This window comes from Arvicanthis niloticus, chromosome 2, assembly GCF_011762505.2.
Source record: "Arvicanthis niloticus isolate mArvNil1 chromosome 2, mArvNil1.pat.X, whole genome shotgun sequence".
Classification (NCBI taxonomy): Eukaryota; Metazoa; Chordata; class Mammalia; order Rodentia; family Muridae; genus Arvicanthis; species Arvicanthis niloticus.
In genome coordinates, this window is record NC_047659.1 from 15041813 (window position 1) to 15064797 (window position 22985).

Below are 22985 nucleotides of genomic sequence, written 5' to 3' on the forward strand. Positions count from 1 at the left end.
TCTAATTGTAGCTTAGTATGGGCACATTGCCCCTTGGGTTCTCTTGGAAGTTTAAAAGCTTATGACTCATGCCAATTTTTCAGCAGTTCTAAACAAAAGTATGTTAACATATATATCTTGCTTGAGTTTTAGTTTATAATTCTTTTGCCTACTGAAGTGTGATATGGACATCCTTAGAGATTCCATCTGTTTTAACAACCACCATGTCATCTTGAAATAAATGGAAGAATTTTACCATTATTTTATTTTTAGCTGGAGGTATCTATTCACATCACCTAAGAGATCATATGGAAGCAGGTATAGAAATATATGTTGAGTAATGCTCAAAGTATCTGTGTGTTTCGGTGTATATTCACAGTGTGTTACTAACTATAATTTCTGTGTTTAATATAGTATGCCAGTAACCTCAGTTGGGAATTTGTCTTGAACTGGCTTCTAAATTTTGAGATGATACCATTAAAATAAATGTACATATAACAGTTTTACTGAAAATGAGTCATACTTACTTCCTGAGAAATGAGTGGAAAATATTACATTTTGCTTAACTTTATTTCTCAGAAGAAGTTGGGGGGTTTTCTTCCAAATTTACTACACATCCCTTCCATTTTATTTACTTTTATTTACTTTTTGTGCTGCCACAATCCAACCATAAGCAGGCGAGTTATGTCTAAATTATTGAGGCAACTATAGGTTCTTATGGACAACACTGTTCTACAATTTTCTCTCCACATCAGCAGACAGCAAGTTATTTAGAAATGTGGTTACTTCTTTTGTTAAACATTTTCTTGGGTGCACCAATACTTTCTACTTCTCTGAGACTAGAATTAGAATGTTCTAAACTAAAAAGGACTTTCATAATCTAGCTTCTCAGTAATCCTTTAACTTTATACCTTTCCAGGCTGAACATGGGCTCAAACTGCCTGTTCTTCATTGTGCTCTAATTCCACTGTCTCCAGACAGTAGTGATTCTCTTCCCTTTACATCCTAATAACCTAATCTCGGGTTTCCATCATGGACTCCCAAAACAGTACTTCTCCAAAAGCCGTGGGGTTGATGTGCCTTGACCAGGTGATCACTACCTTGCTAGTATTGCCAGATGCTGTTGAGCTTGGGTAAAATGAACAGACTGGTTTTAAAATGATGAGGAAGGAGTGTGTTATGTAACAGCCACAGTCACTTTTTTTCATATTTCTATTTCATTTATTTCCAGAAAAGGAAAAAATGAACTGTATCAGAAGGAACAATCATAGTATCACATCTGAGTTCATTCTTCTGGGGCTCCCTATCAACCCAGAACTGAATGGCATGTACTCTGCCCTGTTCCTGGCCATGTACCTGACCACAGTGCTGGGGAACCTGCTCATCATCCTGCTTATCAGGCTGGACTCTCACCTCCACACCCCCATGTACTTCTTCCTCAGCCACTTGGCCTTCACTGACATCTCTTTCTCATCAGTCACAGCTCCAAAGATGCTCATGAATATGCTGACACACAGTCAGTCCATCTCATATGCTGGGTGCATTTCCCAGGTGTATTTTTTTCCTATTTTTTGCAGATCTTGACAGCTTTCTTCTGACCTCCATGGCCTATGACAGATATGTGGCCATCTGCCACCCTCTGCACTATACCACCATCATGAGTCAGAGTCTCTGTGTCCTACTGTTAATTGTGTCCTGGGTCTTGTCCTTCACCAGTGCCATTTTACATACCCTTCTGCTTGCACGTCTCTCTTTCTGCAGGGACAATACTCTGCCCCACTTCTTCTGTGACCTCTCTGCTCTGCTTAAGCTGTCTAGCTCAGACACCACCATCAATGAACTGGTTATCTTCACTGTAGGAGTGGTAATCATAACTGTGCCATTGATATGTATTCTGGTTTCTTATGGCTACATTGGGTCTACCATCCTAAGAACTCCCTCCACCAAGGGAATCTGCAAAGCCTTGTCCACATGTGGCTCTCACCTCTCTGTGGTTTCTCTGTACTATGGAGCCATTATTGGGCTATACTCTTTTCCTTCACCTAATTACAGTAATAACAAGGATGTAATTGTGGCTGTGATGTATACAGTGGTCACACCCATGTTGAATCCCTTTATCTACAGTCTGAGGAATCGAGATATAAAAGGAGCACTGAGAAATATGCTCACCAAAAGAGCAAGTTCACAGTGATGGGTGTGATCTCTCTTACTGACTGACATAAGGCCTCTCATACACATTCATGTGTCTTTCCCCATCTGAATTGCTGTGGCAAGTGTTTTTTCATGAGGTTTTATTTTTGGAGTCTGTGTTTTCCAGAATAGTTTTCTTCCTATATAATTGCTGTCAGTTTTTAAAGTCTTTGAGGAAATTTTTCTAAACATACAAATACATTATTTTTTCCTTTGCCTAGTATTCATGTTGTATAGACATTTAAAACTCCTCATGTGATCCCAACTTTTGTTCATTTTTTTCTTGAAGAGTTTATAATATCTTAAAACAAAATTTTTTTTCTCAAGATAACAAAAAGTGTACTCTGAGAGGTTCACAGTTTGAGTTTGTATTTATTTTTATAATAAACTTAGAGATGGAAGTTTAGTTTTTGTAGATTTATTTAGTTTAGGTTATGTTTATGAATGCTTTGTATGCCTGTCTGTATGTATGGACATACATGCCTGGTCAGAAGATGCATTGGATCCCCTAGAACTGATTGGTTGTGAGCCACCATCTGTGTGCTGGAAATTCAACTTGGGTCCCCTGGAAGAACAGCCATTGCTCTTAACTACTCAGCCATCTCTCTAGCCCCATTTTTTTGCTTTTTAATTCCTCTGTTATTTTCTAATTTTATTTTTCATTTCTATTAACACATAAAACAATAGTATCCATTTGCAGGGTTCCACATGTTGTTTACATAAGTACACACACTTTGCGATTCTCAAACTGGGGAAAGTGTAGTTCCTCAAATACTTAATATTACTTTGAGATGAAAATAGCCAAAATTTCCCTTTCTCTTAAAATATATAGTATGATATCACTCTCTGTCACATTATTAAACAGTATAACAAAGGAGTATATTCCCTCCATGACTAGTATCCATTCACCAAGATTTTCCTATTCCTATGCCTTATGTGCTCCCAAGTTGTTCAAATTGTTTTTGCTTATTACAAAAAACATTATTCCATGCATATTTGTAATGTCTATACTAAATCCTTTCACTATAGTCTAAGGATTATGGAAAGGCACAACTTTCTCTTCCTCAAATTTAATTATCCTGGTCAAAAAAGAGTTGATAAAAAGGCCAAGATAAGGTTCCAAGTGGTGACACTGAATAAGGCTGTGCAGGATGCAAGAGCCTAGACAACCTGGAAAAAAATTTAAGCAGGACTTGGGTGTGGTTTAGTCCAACTATATTTTATTAGGCAGTAAAGTAAATTTATTTCTATGCTTAGGCACTATAATGTAGTTGCTTTTTTTTCATCAAAAAAGGAGAAAAATGTCTCAAATTTTTTAGAAAATCTCTCTGTGGAAGAAAAAGTTTTTAAATTCATTGCTGTTAGAAAGTTCAATGACAGACTTCCCATCTCTATTATTTTATCTAGTTCTAGAAGTGTCTATAGTACAAGACATTAAAACTGAGAGGTTTCTTCATAGAAGCAGGAGGAGGGGGGATGGAATAGGGGGTTCCTGGGTGGTGGGGAGAATGGGGTAAGGGGATAAAATTTGAAATGTAAATATAATATCCAATAAAAAAGAAGAAAAAAAGGAAAAGTTGTTAGAACCAACATCTTTAATAAAATGTCAGCCCTCTTAAAAAATTATCTTGATACTAAAATTTGTTTTGAGAATTGTATATTGCAGAATACACAACCTCGGTGTATCTACACATCAGGCAAGCTGAGCAGACCTGCCTAAACCTCTGATGTCCTGGAATTCCATCTGGATGCAGTGAAGACACAGCATCAGAGGCTTATCAATCTACTCTTCCCCTAACCCCTCTTCTAATATCTCATCGCCCGTAATCAGCTTGAAGAAGTTAATGAGGAGTCAGCACCCCTATGCCCTGGGCTTGGGAACTAAGGTGGTTAATATTGGGCTGTTTTTCTAGGTGAAAAGTAGTGGTTCTGTTGGAACAGGAAGGATTAACTAGGATTTATTTCATAGCCATAACCTAATGGTAGAAATCTGTATAATTGTTATCAAGATGAAGTTATAATTTCTTAAATGGTACAAAATTTACTTTGATTTCAAATTTAAGGTTTCCATTGGTACGAGCTTCTTATTGATATAAAAGTGAGATGAATATTGTTACTCTCATAGGCATTGCGCCTGTATAACACATTTAGGAATACAAGGCTTAGACCCAATCCTTCTTTAACTTTTTTAACTTATTTGGGATGGTTAGCCTGCGAGTTAAGGGACTATGGCAAATTCAGGGCTTTGAGTTTATTGTTAGGGTGTTTTCCATATTTTATTTAGAAATAGCTGAGAGGAATTAACAGATAACAGTCCAGGTTACCTTACATGTATAGTTGCTTTTCAAAATGTCAGAAGTCCATAGAATTGACGTTACAAACATTTCTGTATTAATACTCATTTTGATTAGAGACCTGTCTGCTCCTGACAGCTTCCTGTCTTGGATTCTAAGAAGAAATTGAGCATCTTTGTAGTCACTCCAGTTGCGGTGAGACAGCCACTAGGCAAGAATTGCCTCTTTCCATCTACAGACAAATTACTGTCCAAAAAAGGACACACTTGCAGAATATTCGACTGATTATATCTGCCTAGACAGAGTAATCAGCCCTTAATAATTCTGCATCACTAATGTCTGTCAGATGATCCTGGGCCAGAAGGCTGAAGATCAGATGCTCCAATTTTTTGTAGTATAGGGACTGTTTAGATGTTCAGGGGTCTCTATAAATTGGCTAAGTTTTAGAAGCTATACTTAGTGTTTTCCATAATTTCAGTTAACTCAGGCATTCTGGATTTCTGACAGGGTTGAAAACATATAGACTCATAGCCAATCCTGGCTATTTACTTTGAGAGAAAAGATTTGAGTGGATGGTTTTCAGCTGACATTCATTCTAAAGCCAAGAAAAAAGCCAGGTTCAGAACTAAGTGTTTTAGTTAGGATAGATGACAGAGGTTCTGGTTAGTCAACAAAATGATGGACTGGGTATTAGGTCTATCTTACACCTTACTGGTACAAATTGGCATAATTATGCTCTAATTGCATTTTGAGAGAAGTTTTATTTTAACAGGAAGGGTGATATGTAGGAGGAGCTAAGACAAGAGGAAGAGTAGGAGTAAGAAGAGGAGAAGAAGAAGGAGAGGAGAAGCTAGGTGATGAGAGAGAGAGAGAGAGAGAGAGAGAGAGAGAGAGAGAGAGAGAGAGAGAGAGAGAGAGAGGCAGATATTTATGTGTCTCCACCAGTCAAAGATAGTTGATATATCTAGGTTGGGTATTGGGTTACACTTCTGATTGAGCATTACCAAACTTATAAAGCCTTTGATTAACATTTTTAAAAAATTGTATAAAAGCAAAAAAGAGAAGGTGGCATGGGATAGGGGTTTTCTAGGGAGGGGAATTGGGGAAAGGGGATGGCATCTGAAATGTAAATATAATATTCAAAAAAAACTCAGAGGTTTCTAACCAGCCCCATCCTGCTACACTAACAATATGTGGTAGGAGTGCAATTCAAACCATTGTATGTATGAAGTTAAATCTCAGTTTATGAATATTTTCAAAATTGCCCCAATTACTCATCTTACCAAAACTTTTACTTTTATCTTTATGGAAAATAACTTAGAAAGAATATAATACACATAGCACATGCGTTTATGGATATTAGATTGTCCCACTATTAGTACATTTATATTTTTTACTAGTGACCACACTTTAAGCACCATAATTGAGTAGTATATTCATGTAACAATCCCTAGACTTGAGTGATTAAAACTAACTAAACTTAGAATGATGGCCAGGGGTGGAAAGAAAGGTATGTATGCACACTTTCTGCCCAACATTTTCAATTAGTCCAAAACTTTACTAAAAACACAGTTTAAGAATTTTGATGAGATATTCACATGCTAATTTTAGCTTCTCAATATATGCTCATGTGTATTATTGTATCTGTAACACAGCGCTTGATAATTAAAGAACTTAAGTATTTGCAAGTGAAATGAACCACAAATTGTATCTTATTATGATTTTACTTTAAATTTCCCTGCCTGCTGATTAATAAAGGAAAACATTTTAGCCCATGTTTATTTCTTCTTAGTACAAAGCCTGTGAGTAAAACTCTCTGAAAATTCCAATTTTATCAGTGTTAGAAATGACTGGCTCTCACCCCACATGGCATGATGTCAGATGGCCTCAGGATTCACCTGCAATATCTTCTAACAGTTGACCATTATCTAAGTGTCATGACCTGGTAAGAAGTGGATGTTATTTCCTGATAAGTATTTTGTTTATTTTATATTTTTAGAATTAGGGCCATGCTGTATAACCATGGAAAACTGCTTCTTACTATGTAGCTAAGGCTGACTTGGGATAATCCTTCTGCCTTAGTCTCCCAAGTACTGGGATTGCAGGATTGTGCAACCATGTCTGGCTATTGTCAAAATTTCAAGGAAACACTGATCTCTTCCATAACTAGGATCAAATTATATGCTTCTTTGGAGAAAGTTATTCCAGATAACTGAATTACCATGTAATGAAAGCCATAGTGAGAATACAACTGGCCTTAAGCAACCCCCTATTACAACCCTTCTTGCTACAGAATCTATTTTTATGACATACATGACCATGGCCTTTGGTAATGCTGTTGTCTTTTTTCTCAGTTCTCTCACAATATGCTGGCCTCACATCTACAAACATAGAAGATATAATTAATTAGTAATGTCAGTGGTTAGTTCTGTCTCATGGGGTAGGTCTCAAGTTGGGCCAGTCATTGGTTGTTTACTCCCTCAAACTCTACTCCATCTTTAACTCTACATATTTTGTTGGCAGGGCAAATTTGAGGTCAAAGGTTTTGGGGCAGGGTTGATGTTCCCCTCCCTCAACTGGAAGTCCTACCTGGTGACAGGAGATGACTATACAGGCTCTATATTCTCAGCTGCTAGGGGTCTCAGCAAGGGTCAGGCCCATATTCTCCACAGAGCTTCCCCCATCCTAAGTCCCCAGCTTGTCTCAGAGATGTGTTCCCACTGATTTCCCTTGTCTCCCAGCCTTCTCACCCCACTCCTACTACTCCCACTCCTCTTCCCCTTCCTATCTCCTTTCCCAAACATTTCTTTCTCTCCATCCACTTCCAATGTCTATGTTATTTCCTCTTCTGAGTGAGACTCATGCATTCTACCTTGGGCATTCCTCATTACTTAACTTCTTTGTTTCTCTGAATGGTAGCATGGTTATCCTGTACTTTAAGGTTAGTATCTACTGATAAGTGAGTGCATACCATTCATATCTTTCTGGATTAGGGTTACTTCACTCAGGACAATATTTTCTAGTTCTATCCATTTGCCCACAAATTTCATGATGTTCTTGTTTTTAATAGGTAGTATTTCATTGTATAAATATGCCACATTTTCTTGTCTGTTCTTCAGTTGAGGAATATCTAGATTGTTTCCAGGTTCTGAATATTATGAAAAAAACTACTATGAACATAATGGAGCAATAGCTCTTGTGGTGGAATGGGTCATATTTTGGGTATATGCCCAGGGTGATATAGCTGGGTCTTAAAACTATTCCCAATTTTCTGAGAAACTGACAAATACATTTCCAGAGAGATTGTACACATTTGCACACCCACCAGAAGAGGAGTGTTCTCCTTCCTCCACATCTTTGCTAGCATGTACTTTCATTTGAGTTCTTGATCTTCTGAGTCATTTAAGATAGAATCTCAGAGTCATTTTGATTTGCATTTCTCTGATGACTAAGGACATTGAACATATTTCAAAGTCTTTCTCAGCCATCAGCAATTCCCCTGTTGAGAATTCTATTTAGCTCTGTAGCCATGTTTTTAATTGGAATTTCATTTTCATAAGAAAATCACCCATTTTATTTAGATTTTCTATTTATTCAGACATTCTGAGTACTATAAGACGGAATCTCAGATTTGTTTTGGTTTGCATATCTTTTTGATGACTAAGGATTTTGAACATTTTTCAAAATCCTTCTTAGCCATTAGCAATTCCTCTGCTGAGAATTCTGTTTAGCTCTGTATCTAATTTTTTAATTGGAATTCCATTTTCATAAGAAAATCACGTATTTTATTTAGATTTTTCAATTTTGTGGATTGCAGGCTTTTGAAGTAAGACCTAATGATTCCTTGGACTTCCTCAATGTCTGCTGTTATGGCCCCCTTTGCATTTATGATTTCATTCATTTAAATACCGTTGCTTTCCCTTTTAGTTAGTTTGGCTAAGGGGAAATTTTGTTGATTTTTAAAAAAAAAAAAAACAGTTCTTGGTTTCCTTTATTCTTTGTATTATTCTTTGTTTCTCATTTATTGATTTCATCCCTGAGTTTGATTATTTCTTGAGTGTGTTTTCTTCTTTTTATTCTGGAGTTTTTAGGTGTGTTTTAAAATCTCTTAGTATGACATTACTCCAATTTCTTTATAAAGGCAATTTTTGCTATGAACTTTCCTCTAGAACTGCTTTCACTGTGTCCCATAAGCTTTGGTATGTTGTACTTTGTTTTCATTGAATACTAGGAAGATTTTAATTTTATTATTTCTTCCTTGACCAAGTGATCATTGAGTAAAGAGTTGTTCCATTTTCCTGATTTTGTAGGCTTTCTGTTATTTTGTTGTTGTTGAAGTATCCTTCCCGAATCTCTTTTGATTAATTTTGGTTGGAAGTCTATTTTAGTAGATATTAAAACAGCTACATCAACTTGTTTATTAGATCCAGTTGATTAGAAAATTCTTCTCTAGCCCGTCTCTGAAGTAATGTCTATCTTTGTTGCTGGGATGTGTTTCTTGTATGCAACCAGATGATGGATCTTATTTTCACATCCATTCTGTTAGCCTGTGCCTTTTTATTGGAGAACTGAGTCCACTGATGTTGAGATATTAATGATCAATGATTGTTAATTCTTGTCATTTTAATATTAGTGGTGGGAGAAAGAAAGAGAGAGAGCACTTCTTCTTGTTCTAATGGTTTTATATTATTTATTTCGTGTGTTTTCTTGAGTGTAGTCAATCCCATTGAGCTGGAGCTTTCTTTCTAGTATCTTGTATATGGCTGGATTTGTGGATAGATATTGTTCAAATTCAGGTTTTTCTTGAAATATCTTGTTTTCTCCATCTATGGTAATTGAAAGCTTTGCTGGGTATAGTCCTCTTGGCTAACATCTGGTCTATTAGAATCTCCAAGATATCTTCCCAGTCTCTGTTGGCTGTTAGGGTCTCCACTAAAAAGCCAGGTGTAATTCTGATAAGTGCCTTTTTGTTACCTGCCCTTTTCCCATACTGCTTGTACTAATTTTTTATTGTTCATTGAGTATATGTGGCAGAATTTTCTTTTATGTTTCAATATATTTGTGTTCTGTAATCTTCTTATACATTTATAGGCATCTCTTTCTTTAGGTTGTATGTTGTGGAAATTTTCTTCTATGATTTTGTTGAAAATATTTTCTGCACCATGGGGCTGTGGGATCTTCCTATTGAATACTTATTATTCTTAGGTTTGGTCATTTCATTGTGTCTCAGATTTCTTGGCTATTTTGTATCAGAAAGATTTTAGATTTAACACTTTCTTTGACTGATATATTGATTTCTACAATCATATCTTCTATGCCTGAGATTCATTCTTCTATCTCTTATGTAGTCTCTAGTTCTTGTTCTCTTCCCTAGGTTTTGCATCTCCAGGATTCACTTAGTTTATGTTTTCTTTTTTGATTTTATTGCCATTTTCAGATCTTGAACAGTTTTATTCATTTCCTTTACCTGTTTGATTATATTTTCTTTATCTCTTTAAGGCATTTATTCATTTCCTTTCAAAAGGTTTTTTATCATCCTTATAAGATTGAATTTAAGGTCAACTTCATGTGGTCCAACAATGTCAGTATATCAAGGAGTTTCTATAGTAAGATAATTGGGCTCTATTGGTGCCATATTGCCCTGGATCTTCTTGATTGTGTTCCTACGCTGGCCTTTAGCCATCTGGTTGTTCCTGGTGTTGGCTGGATATTCCTCATGCCAACACAACCTCTTTGGGAGGCAGACAGAGACAGAGCCTAACAATAAATTTCATGGAAGAGCACACAGATCACTTCTGCTTAATTTATTTTGTATATGTAAAATGGCTCCATTATTTGAAGACTTATTTTGTTACTATTAATACCTAACTTTAAGTCACATGTCTAATTTAAGCTTAATTTTATAAGCTTAAATTATTGATGTATTTACTTATGATTACTGTACATGATTCTAATAGGATATTTCTAGAAAATTATTTCAAAACTTTCAACTATCTGGTCATTCTGTTTTCTATGTAATGGGGAAGGGATGTAACATCAGGAAAAAGGCAGAGAGATAGCAGAGTAGAATTTTTTCAGCAGGAGCATCTCACTATGTAAATAAAGCTGATTTGGAACTCACCATGCAAATAAAACATAGAAATCTCCCTCCTTTCTCCTTCAGAGTGCTTTGTTAAAGGCATGCATCACCAAACCCTGATCAGGGATGCACAAATACACACAACTTGCTATGGATGTTTCATTACTTGTTATTCCTCTCTGTACTAAGATGATAGAGTTGCTATTTTAAATGTAACAAACAGTATGGCCAATGTGGCAATGTAATTGTGACATTAATTGTCACAATTGTCAGAATGAACGTCTTTTCATCAGAGATGTTAATGTATCAGTTACACACACACACACACAAACACAAACACACACACACATCCCATATTTTTGCTAAGCATTCTACATTTTATTTTTTATACCTTGACCAACTGTGGGTCTCTGTAATCATCACCAACTACTTCAAAAGCAAGATACTCTGATATGGTCTTAGAGGTGCATTAATTTATGGGTATAATAATAACTCATTAAGTTGTTAGATTAATACTGTGCCCATTTAACAAACTAATAATAAGTAGGTTTTCCCTTAGAGCCTTGGCCATGATATTCACATCAGGTATGATGGCTTTCAACTTGTGGAACAGAACTTAAACCCAATTTTAAAAAGTAATTGGCTATTCCCATGACATTCCTGTCACCATCGCCACAATGGACATGTCTTCCCAGTTCACTAATTGTAGCTCACAATGTTCATAGCTATATAATATTAAATGATTATTTTTGTCCTCTGGTAGTATGCACAGAACTTCCCAGCACTATGAAAGTGAGCCAGTAGAAATGAAGCTTCAAAGTGAATGCTATCTTGATTTTTCCATGACTCTGAGTATTTAATATCTTGAGCAATAAGATCCTATTGTGAAGTTCTATAGAGTAAACAAGAGCATTGGTTGTGGCCTATAATGTTTAGAGGTCCATGAAACCTCGCTGAACAGCACTAAAAGAGGCAATCTATCCCTGGTACTGAGCTTTTTACTCACAATACTGCAGTGTCTGCAATGTCTGCAATGTCTAGGTATTATTACCTGGTTACAGAGTAACTTCATTTAAATTATTTTTATACATAAATATCATTGTATTTTGTAAGTTTACATAATAGCAAGTTTTCATATGATTTTTGAACCATTTTAATGTTAGTTATCCCTCAGTGTATCTTCTCTTCTACGCCTGCTTTCCTATCCCCACCCCATTTAAGATTTCCTTTTCCATTGTTACCCTTTAACCTTTTGTAGCACTACACTGAATATGTAGATTGCTTTGGGTAGAATGGCTTTTTCTACAATATCAAAGGAGGAATTTAGAACTCCAAATGCAGTGATAGTTATTTTGACCCAGGTGAATTTAAAGGGTTATATTAATGAATAGTGATGATCACCAGCATCTCTTGGTGGTCCTCTATATGTTCTGAACTGCCACAGCCCTTTACTGCCAGTTATATTGGGGAGAATGAAAATCAAAACACTTTTAGCCCTCCAACTTGGTTTGGAGTTTGTGGGAAATAAGTTCAATCACAAATGATTTAAGATATATATTACACTATTGGTGGGCTAGAGTCAGCCTGGAGAAAGAGCACTGTTCTGAAGCATCAAAATTCTTCAGGGTCCTGGGGCACTTTGGGAGATCCAAAGAGTTAGGACTCCATTACAGATTCAGTCTCTGTTATTATAAATGTTAGGACTCAGTATAAAGAAAGCTCTCTAAGAATGCTAAAGTTTGAGATTTATTTTTTACTTTTCATTTGGGAAGCCCATATGTAAATATAGGTTGCTCAGTGTTGAGCAAAGTAATAACACATTCAGAGAATTTTCATCATAATTTTCAACAAGGGCCATCCTGGCATTGTTTTTCCCTCTTGGAATGAACCTAGTCAGATGCAGTGGTGGCAAATCCCTGGGTTGCCTTGATCTCCCCCAAAACACCTAAATCTTCTTCAGAGTTGCTGAAACATTTTACACCCTAGTCAGAGAGTAAGCCCTTAAATAAATCCTCTAATTTAAGTGCAGTGTTTTATACTCTTTGCTTTTAGTAGACTCCAAAAGATGAAAAGAAAATTTACTTAAGTGTCTATAGAAAAAGGATTGCTAAATAACATAGCTAGTTCTTTATTTTCTGAATTATATTAAAGACCAGGGGAATACCTTGAAAGAGGATAACCAAGTTGTGTATAACTGTATTGTTATTACATTTTCTGTGTACAGTTAAAAAAAGTAACTAAACAAATTTAACATCTCCTGACCCAAAGCTCTTCATTTAAAAATACAAATTTGAACTTAGATATAGTAATAAGAAGGGAAGCATTGGTATACAGTGAATAGTGGTCACACCAAATGTAACAATGAAAATTATTTGGTCTATATTTCTAAAACTTAATATTTCTGAGATCCTCAGAGACAGAAATACCAGCTTCATTATCTTTAAATGTCATATATTTTTCTATTTGTAAATTATTTCAAACTACTGGCATACACTCTACACATAGAGACAAATCCCTAAACAAACACAGGAATGTCCTTTGCTTACCCAGTGTCCAAGGAAGCTGTAGCATTGAACAGTTTTGTTTAGCAGGGGAAAAGTTCCAATATCATCCTTGCTGAATCCTTAGTAGATCATGGGAAGCTGGACAACCAGCCCAGAAAGTTAAATATTGAATTTCTTTTATTGGGTAATCCTTCATCTATTCTGCATCTCCTGGAATGTAACTAACATCCTTTATAACCTGCACTTACTCCTATGGACATGATGGGTACTTCTTAATTTTGATTAATCTATGGATTGATAACCTAAAATTAAATGTCAAGAAAGCATGGATTTTACCTATTCAGTGCTACCTGAGAGCCAGAGCTTAGCTCCAGACATATAGAAACTACTCTGTGAATACTTGCTGAATAAATGAATTTGAGAGAGATTATTGCTACTGAGTTGAGGGAGACATTAGGAGTGACAACAGCAACATCATTGGTTTTGAATACCCACTATTTCCTATTTGCAACTTTATTACTAATAAATACCTTTTACAATGTGTTTTTAATTGACCCTGCAACTGATTAAATAGAAAATATTGAGTTAAATTGAATACTACCTTTCTGTAATCTTAAAACTTAGGAAGCCAGAAAATTCTGAGTTTCAGGCTACTGTGAGCTACATAGTATACAAAAAAAAAAAAAAACAAAAGAAAAGAAAAGAAAAAAATACAACTTATAAGGAATCTCAATATTTTTGTGGTCTTAATTTTATGTGTTAAAAGATTAAAGATTAACAGGAAAATAATCTCTTGGAAAACAAGTAATCATTCCTAAGTTGAATGTGACTTATCTGTCTCAACCCTTTTCTTTTTATTAAACATTTCTCTTGTTATCTCTAAGATAAAATTCTTCTATGACAGATAAGTTTCTTTAGGGCTCCTTTCATGTCCTTGTTCCTTAGGCTATAGATGAAGGGGTTCAACATAGGAGTCACCACTGTATACATTGCAGCAGCTGCAACATCCTTCTCTGTGGTCTCTCCAGAGGAAGGGAACAGATAGACACTGAAGAGTGTTCCATAGAAAACACAGACCACACAAAGGTGGGAACTACAGGTAGAAAAGGCCTTTGAACTCCCACCAGAAGTCTGGACCCTAAGAACAGCAAATACAATGTGGACATAGGAGATGACAATGCTTACAAAGGGGACCATGAGTACTGTACCTCCGAAGCCAGAAAGCACTAACTCATTGACATGTGTGTCTGAGCATGAAAGCTTCATGACAGAAGTAATATCACAGAAAAAGTGAGCTATTTCCCCAACAACACAGAAGGACAGCCGAGCCATGAGGAGAGTGTGAGTCAGGGCAACTATGTTGGTGAGGATCCAGCACAGGGCAAGCATCAGGGCACAGACTTGGGCACTCATGATTGTGGAATAGTGGAGAGGGTGACAGATGGCCACATACCGGTCATAGGCCATCACAGCCAGGAAGAAGCTGTCCAGATCACCAAACATCATGAATAAGTACATCTGGGTGAGACAACCAGTATAGGAGATGGTATGGCACTGAGTCTGAACATTAAACAACATCTTGGTCACTGCAGATGATATTAAACCCATGTCAGCAAAGGACAGGTTAGCCAAAAAGAAGTACATAGGAGTGTGAAGGTGTGGGTCAGTGACAATGGCCAAGATGATGAGCACATTCCCAGTCAAGCTGACAAGATACATACACAGGAAAAGTCCATAGAGTAGCTGCTGTTGCTCTGGAAACCCTGATATTCCTCGTAGAAAGAATTCAGAGACACTGGACTGGTTTTCCATAGGTCTAGAGCATCTGTAGGTCAGAAAAGATAGTCAGAATGTAGAGTTGATTCTCAAGATGCAGGTACTGGCTTCTGAGCCATCAGCACCTACATCTGTATGCAAATTTACTTTCTTTACTTCCAACATGACACTACTTTATTTCATGTTGATGTCCTTCTGAGAACTCTTACAAACACTCTATTCATTACCACAGTTCTATTTAATCTACCATGATTTCTAGCTTAACATATTATGTGTCAATACTTCTTGCTATTTTCTCTCTTTGATTTAGTAGAACAAAGATGAAGTTCAAGAGCTGAGTAAAACCTAAAAGATCAGCTGGCACAAAGATTTGCAGTCTTTGACAGTAGACTAGTTTAACAAAACCACATTAAGAGCTTGATAAAAGTATAAAAAATTTCCTCCTTTGAGAACTATTAATTTATACTCTCTAAGATAGTTTGCAAAACTGTACTGTCCTTGAAAACTAAATCTTTTTGAAGTATTCTGATGCTCAACCATGTTAAATTATATTTATTTAGTTCAACATATGTGTCTTAGTCATGGATAAATAAGTTTGGCCTAAAACATAAAGTGATTAATTGCAAATTTTTAATTAAAAAAAGAAAAATTTTTATTAGGCATTAGAAGAATATATGGACTAAGTACATGTTGTATTGTATTGTGCTCTCAAATTAGTGTTCTACTAAGTCACAATTGCTTCCATTTTCCTTAGTAATACTGTAGACCTAAAAAGAAAATTTACCTACAAATCAATAGAGATATACTTAAGTATTACTCATTTTAAGCCAATATTTCCTCTATTAGCAAGAAAGATAGCTGAAAACACTGAACTTAGTAACATTTCAGAACTATACAACCTTCTTGAGAGACCAGAAAGAGTTGAAAATTGTTCCTTTCCCTACAAGATCTCATGATGAGAAGTAACATGCCACATAAAGACTAAAATCTTGTATTTAACACAGAATCATGCACCAAAATGAGAAAGACTCTCTTAAGACCCAATGGCTTGTAACCACAAGATGATAGGGTGTAAGCTAGAAAATACCTTTTGTTTACCTGGAAGGTCCATTAACTTCCACTGAGACTTTTAAAATAAATATTAAGTCATTTTAGATATGAATAATGAGTCTTATATTAATTGTGCCAACATGCAAAGCATTCATGAGCCGTTGCTATATGGAGGTGCTTTAGTCTATGGCATGAAATAGTACCCACCCCTCAAATTATTTAGGTACACCTACATCCAAACTTTTACTTTCTCTTTTTGTTATTCTACTCAAGCACTTGTTACTAGTATCCTTTGCTTCATCCTTTCTCTAAAAATGTTTGTTGTCATTTTACTACTTGTGGCCTCAGAAAACTATATAGATTTTTGAAACACCAATGAGATGCTTCCAAAGACTTGGGGAAGACTCTCTGACATCCAATGTTAAGTAATTTTACTTACCACTACAGTTTCATTCTTACTGTGTTAATCAAATTAGATAAAAGTTGGCTCAAAGATGATATACAGAGTAGCACTAGCATGAGCTATTTAATTCCAGTTCCTTGGCTCACTTCTACACTGGTCAATGAAAAGAAAGCAATGCAAATGCTTGCTTAACTCTAAGTAAAAAGCTGAGATTCTTTCTGACAAACTTTTTGAGATATTAATTGGAATTAGGAGTCAGAATCACGATTAATTAAAAAAAGCAAGTGACCAGAAATCACATAGCTAAACTTAGATTAAAATATAATTTAATTATATTTGTATAATATATGGCAGGAGCAAAGTATATTAAGGTTCCAGATAAGGAGTCACAGGGTTAGTAAAGGAATACAAAGACAAATAAAGGTCACATCTGAATGGAAGTTCAAAGCAGCCACAGCTACGTTCACTGGCTGGAAGTAAGAAAGCAAGAGAAGAGAGGGTACAAGCTGAGCCCTGAAGATGCCCATGGACACATGGTGCTCAGATCCCATCTGAAACAGATATTCAGGAATGTTAAAGCAATGTATATCTTTCGCTTCAAACCTACACTTATAAAGAAAGAGAGATGTTAGTTCATCAAAATGATTCCTGGAAGTGCCTGAGCAGACTTCACATTGGACATCTACACATACAAGGAAAGAGTCAAGGGACAGAGTTCCCATGAGCTTTGCTCATGTAAGCACTCATAATTATCTTATGTCTCTCCTGTGTTCTGTAACTGACCAAGTTAGTATAGCACTGGTGTCACTAAAAGTGGTGGTCTATTTCTTCTCCTTTGTAGTAATATTAAAGAATTTTTTATTCTCATTGAATTATAAAGGCAGTTACTGTAAAAATGTGCTTTGTAGGAAAGTAAATCTATGTCGGTGGAACAAGGTCCCTCTTCCTAAGCTCTTACCAAAGCAATACCAAATCTACCAGTGTCCACCTCTGTACACAGTTTAATAGGGAATGCATTTCTTGAAGAATTTTCATGATTATTATTAAAGATGTTATATGAAGCTCATGCATCTGACTCAATCACAATTACTATAGGGGAAGCTCTTTTCAAAGACACAAAGGTCACAAAGACAAGAGAAACAATGACAATAAATAATAACAAGAATTTGGAAGTTGGAATCCAGATAAAACAGTAAGCCTGAATGTAGCTCTCAATTTGACTGACTTTTGGAAGATCTCCAAATTTAGGATCCTCAACTCCTTTCTGTGTACATTTACTTTACAAATATCATAACTGTAAATTATGTTCTCACTTCATCAAAAAAGGCAGTGAAAGCATGATTCTTAGATTTACATAAACTATGATTTGAGGCTTAAAAATCATTGAGCTTCCAACATGCCTTTTAGAATACTTTCTCCCAAGCTATGTGCTTTCAGAGCCCTGATGTCCAACTCTTAACTGCCTCAGGGTTGTCATAACACCAGCAACTGATGTTCATATCTAACAAATGTAGAGGACATTAAATTAGTGAAAAATATCTATGCAAACTGCTATTTTTACAGGTAGATTTTTTTCTCCCACTCTCTCACAACAGACTTTCAGGTTTAACGCTTAAAACTAAATATTTAAATGTAGTCTTTAAACATTTAAGGACAATGTGCCATACCTGCAAGAATAAAAAGTAGGCCAGGAACCTGCAGAACTTTCCCACTCTTTCTGTTCTCTCAGAAAGACACCCGTTGTTCAAACATAAGCCATGCTTGCAAAAACAGCAGATATACTGTCTTCCCAAGGACCTCCTTTTCTTTCTCTCTTCCTCTCTCTCTCTCTGCCTTTCTCTATGTCTCTCTCCATCTCTCTTTCAGTGTCCCCTCTCTTTGATGCTATCCACAAATCCCCCTCCTTTCTCTTCCCTGATCCTATCCCACAATGTGGATGGAGATCTCCTGCTCAACAAGAGACCATATCTGCCACCAGAAGTCTAGACCCCAAGTCTGGTGGAAACATTCTACTCAACCACAGACCTCTCAGACTAGAAGACCAGAACAGAAGAAGCAAAACAAAATTTAAAAAATCATCTAATAAAGACAAACATAGAAATTGTCACCTAGACCTATAATCATCCCAAACACAGGTGCTAAAATGTCAGCATAAGAACACAATCAACCACAGCCAGGGAAATATGTCCACCCCAGAATACATCTATTCTACTACAGTAAGCCCAAAATATTTCAACCATGCTGAGACACAAACAAAAAGACCTTAAATCCAAATTTATAAATATATGAGAGGAACTTAAAGAAGAAGCAAATAAATTACTTAAAGGAAACAAGAAACTAAAAAATTGGAAAATATCAATAAATCCTCTAAAGAAAGTCAAGGAAAGAACCTAACAGTTGAAAGAAATGAAAAAAAGCTGATCAAGACCTGAAAATAAAAATAAAAGCAATAAATAAAACACAAAATGAGGGAATTCTGAAAAAGAAAAATTTATGTAAACAAAGAGCAACTACAGATGCAAGAATCAGCAACAGAATAGAAGAGATAAAGGACATAATCTTGGATATATGACTGAAGATATGATAGAAGAAATAGATACATCAATCAAAGACACTGTTAAATTTTAAAAGTTCCTGACTCAAAATATCCAGAAAATCTGGGACTCTATAAAAAGACCAAACCTAAGAATAGTAGGGATAGAAGAAGAAAAAGATTTCCAGCTCAAAGACACAGAAATTATTTTCATCACAATCAGAAGAATTTCTCAACCTAAAGAAGAAGATGCCTATAAAAGTACAAGAACCATAGACAACACCAAATAGATAAACCAGAAAAGAAAGTCTGGTAACCACATAATAATCAAAACACTAAACATACAGAACAAAAAAAAAAAAAGACTATAAAAAGCTCCAATGGAAAACAGCCAAGTAACATATAAATGGAGACCTTTTAGAATTGCACCTGACTTCTCAACAGAAACGTTAAAAGCCAGAAGGGCCTGGGCACCTTGTCCTGAAGACTCTAAGAAACCATAGAAATCAGCCCACATTACTAAAAACATGAAACTTTTAGTCAACATAGATGGAGAGACAAGATATTCCATGATAAAGTCAAATTTAAACAATATCCATCTATAAATCCAGCCCTACAGAAAATACTAGAAAGAAAACTTCCACCCAAGCAGATTAATTATACCCATGAAAACACAGGAAATAATCTCACATGAGCAAAACCAATAAAGGTGAAGTATACGCACACACACACACACACACACACACACACACACACACACACACACAACTACTACGATGACTACTACTACTACTACCAACAACAACAACCACAACAAAATAGCATGAATTAACAATCAATAGTTATTGATATCTTTCAATTCCAATGGACTCAATACTCACAATAAATATACAGGCTAATAGAATTTATGCAAAAACAGGATCTATCCTTCTGCTGCATGCAAGAAACACACCTTAGCACCAAAGTAAGACATTATCTCAGAGTAAAGGTTTAGAAAGTTTTTCTGAGCAAATGGACCTAAGAGGCAAGCTGATGTAACTATTTTAATATGGAAGAAATAGACTTCGAACTAAAATTAATGAAAGGAGATGGGGAAATCCCCTTGGCAATGGGCAAAAGAGACACCTTGTTGGTGGTGTTGCTCTCACAACAGTCAGAGGCAGAACAGTTCACAGTCCTTTGTTCATCTTAGCTTAATATCTGGCTTGGTGACCAAAGCTGTTTTATGCTTAGAATACACAAAACTCAAATCAAATCAAATCCAGGCAGCTTAGCACAGGTAGAGGAAGTCAGAGATCTGTGTTCAGCCATATCACTCCCACCATAGTGATAGCAAAGAAAGACACTCCATAGACTTCCTGCCTTCCTCCCCTGCCACATGCCAAGGGTAGACTGTAGACACATAGAGTCCTGCCTACCTGCAGCATTAGAGGATGAAGACAGAGAGAAACATGTAGACCTCCATGACACCTACATGCCTCCCTTTCAGCACATGGCACAGGAAGGCCATACAAACCCACTTGATGACATGCCACACAATACAGTTGGAGAATGTCACCCAGGAGTCTGCCATATACTTGGCCAGCCTTCAGTGGGAGCCATCATATTGTGCAAGAATGTGGTGGTCATATGAGGAAAAAAAAGAGGAAAAGCAGCTTGAGCATTATGAAGAGAGATGAAATTGGAGACTTCAGACTAGAGAGGAATACCTCTTTTAAGTGACCTAAGGACATGGTGAGGTCTCAACCTGAACTGAGGCTGAGAGTCATGTCTGGGTCTGTGTCTATGCAAGAGTGGGGTCAGTATAGTTGTCTGTGCTCCATATTACCACTAGAGAACATGGGATGTCCCTGGTCAGGGTAACCTCCAGTAACCTTGTGGATGTTAAGGGTCAGTGAAGATCTGGTCCCACCCCTCACAAGCTGCCACACTCTGGAGAGCTAGCTTCATTTTTTCATCTGTGGTAGCACTCTAGAGAGCAGCTCCTGCACATTGCCTGGGCAGCACAGTAGAGCTGGCCCTGACGGCAGCGTTGTGGGTGAGCTGAGTCAAAGGGCATAAGTGTGGAAAAGCTGACTCTGCCACTCATCTGCTGTGGGGTGACATGGGTATATAAATGATGCCACCCCATCCCCATCCCTTGCCACATCTGGCAACTGGGAAAGCTGCACCCTGGGCCATGTGTGTGGGAGAGCTAGCCCTGTGCCTCACCAGCTACAGAACTTGGAAAAGCAGGTCCTGTACCTTGCCTGGGTAGCACAGTAGGGCTGGTTCTGGTCAAGGGGGCAGGGATGAGTCAATCCCAAGGGAAAGACCATCAGAGAGCTGGCCCTGCCACTCATCTGACATGAGATGTCATCAGTACAGGAATGATACCCTTTCCCCGCCTCATTCTTTGCTACCTCTAGTAGTCAGGGAGCTGGCCCTGAGGGCACAAGAGCAAGAGAACTGCCCATGCCACCTCACTGGCTGTAGCACTCAGGGGATAGCAGGCTTTGCACCTCACCTGAGCAGCATAGTGGAGCTGGCCCTGATGGTGAAAGTAGGGGTGAGCTGGCCTGGAAGCATGGGAGCTTGAGAATTGATCCTGCCTCCCACCAATGGTGGAGTAGAGTAGCCTAGCTGAAGCAGTACTGAAAAGCTCACCCTGGTGGTTTGGACAAGAAAGATCCAGAGGGCTTTCAGTTGGCCCACCCCAAATCTACATAATCTTCAAACAGCTGCAGGATTTCCATGACTCAGGGCAGCAACTGTATGACTGGGAGAAATCCCAGAGAGAATCCAGTATTGGTGGACTCAAAGACCAGTAACTCATTGCAATGAATATTCACAAGAGAAGATGTATGTGAGGGATATACTGGGGGTGGGGGGGTTCTATGAATTGTTTTTTATTAATCATTTTATTTATTTACATTTCAAATGATATCCCCTTCCTGGTTACCCCTTCACAATCCCCTTAACCCATCCCTACTCTCCCCTTGCCCTTTAATTCAATGAGGGAACTCATCCACCTACTCATCCACTCCCACCTCACCTCTGTCTGGTAGAATTATTTATTGTGGAAATCTCATACGAGCAACTTAACAGCACACCTGAAAGCTCTATTACAAACATGCTCAAGAGGAGTACGTGCAGTAAATAATCAAAATGAGAGCAGAAATCAATAATATAAAAACAAAGATAACAATACAAAGAATCAATGAAACAGAAAGTTTGTCTTTGAGAATGTCAACAACATATATACACACTTATCCAAACTAATTAAAAGATGAGAAAGAATGTCCAAACTAATAAAAATCACATATGAAAGGGCAGACATAACAACAGACACAGCAAATCCAAAGATTCATCTGGTCATATTTTAAAATGCTGTATCCCACAGAACTGGAAAATCTAAAAGAAGTGAATAATTTTCTCAATAGATATCACTTACCAAATTTAAATCAAGATCACATATACAACTTAAATAGACCTTTAACCCCCAAGGAAATAAATAAAAAAAATAAAAGAAGTCTTCCAACCAAAACAAAACCACAAACAACCAAAAAAAGCAATAACAACAAAAACAAGGCCAGACAGTTTTAGCAAATAATTCTACCAGACTTTCAAAATAGAGTTAATAGTTAATAACTCCTTTAACTATTTTGTAGAGGACAAAAAAGATTTGGGCATACAGATGAGCACTGGAAAAGCCAGTAAAGTTAAACAAACAGATTACTTCTTCAGTGTAATGAGGTACATAGCTGGTCTTTATGGAATGCCAGGAATTATGTAATTTTACAACCTGGTAATCCATTGCTGTCTGATGAAGCAGTGTTTACACATATATCCAAGAATTCATGTTATTTACTTTTCCTAGACATTTTCCCCTGAACCTTGAGCATTGCTTTTTGACCATAAACCTATTCTTGTGAGTGAATTCACTTATGCTTTTTCTATAGCCTAAGTTACTTCTGTGTTATCTCAGTGCCAGGACAATCCTGATACCCACATGTCTGTCAGGGTGTCATGACCTCAGTCAAGATCCCTAGACCCTAAATCTTGGACATTATCTCTGAGTCAATAGCACCCATTCTTTTGAAAGGAGCCAAATGTACTTTGTAAAGACTCACAATGTAAGCATGTCTTAAATTGTTGTACATTTGAGACTGAGATAATTGCTATCTGCATACTTTTT

General features: G+C 36.8%; 1 protein-coding gene, 1 non-coding gene and 1 pseudogene across 3 annotated transcripts; 2 read left to right on the forward strand and 1 right to left on the reverse strand.

Annotated features, from left to right (window-relative positions):
* Positions 1-1221: 1221 nt before the first annotated feature.
* On the forward strand, positions 1222-2381 carry LOC117704066 (olfactory receptor 1J21-like; annotated as a pseudogene).
* A 7871-nt stretch (positions 2382-10252) lies between these two features.
* Positions 10253-16935, reverse strand: LOC117704289 (olfactory receptor 1N1-like). 2 transcript variants are annotated; one of them, XM_076928628.1, is made up of 2 exons: positions 16883-16935; positions 10253-14871 (listed from the first exon to the last, which is right to left on the reverse strand). In XM_076928628.1, the coding sequence occupies exon 2, from the start codon at positions 14856-14858 to the stop codon at positions 13926-13928; it is 933 nt and encodes a 310-aa protein (XP_076784743.1). In that variant the 5' UTR covers positions 14859-14871; positions 16883-16935; the 3' UTR covers positions 10253-13925. The 2 variants fall into 2 exon arrangements, with proteins under 2 accessions (XP_076784743.1, XP_076784742.1); XM_076928627.1 differs by lacking the exon at positions 16883-16935 and adding an exon at positions 16312-16876.
* A 2970-nt stretch (positions 16936-19905) lies between these two features.
* LOC117704761 (small nucleolar RNA SNORA48) lies at positions 19906-20050 on the forward strand. Its single transcript, XR_004606293.1, has one exon. It is a non-coding gene; the product is annotated as a small nucleolar RNA SNORA48 (small nucleolar RNA).
* The last annotated feature ends 2935 nt before the right edge of the window (positions 20051-22985 follow it).

Bases quoted from the DNA above. Each gene is read 5' to 3' on its own strand.
- LOC117704289 (XM_076928628.1), bottom strand. From the start codon at position 14,858: ATGGAAAACCAGTCCAGTGTCTCTGAATTCTTTCTACGAGGAATATCA.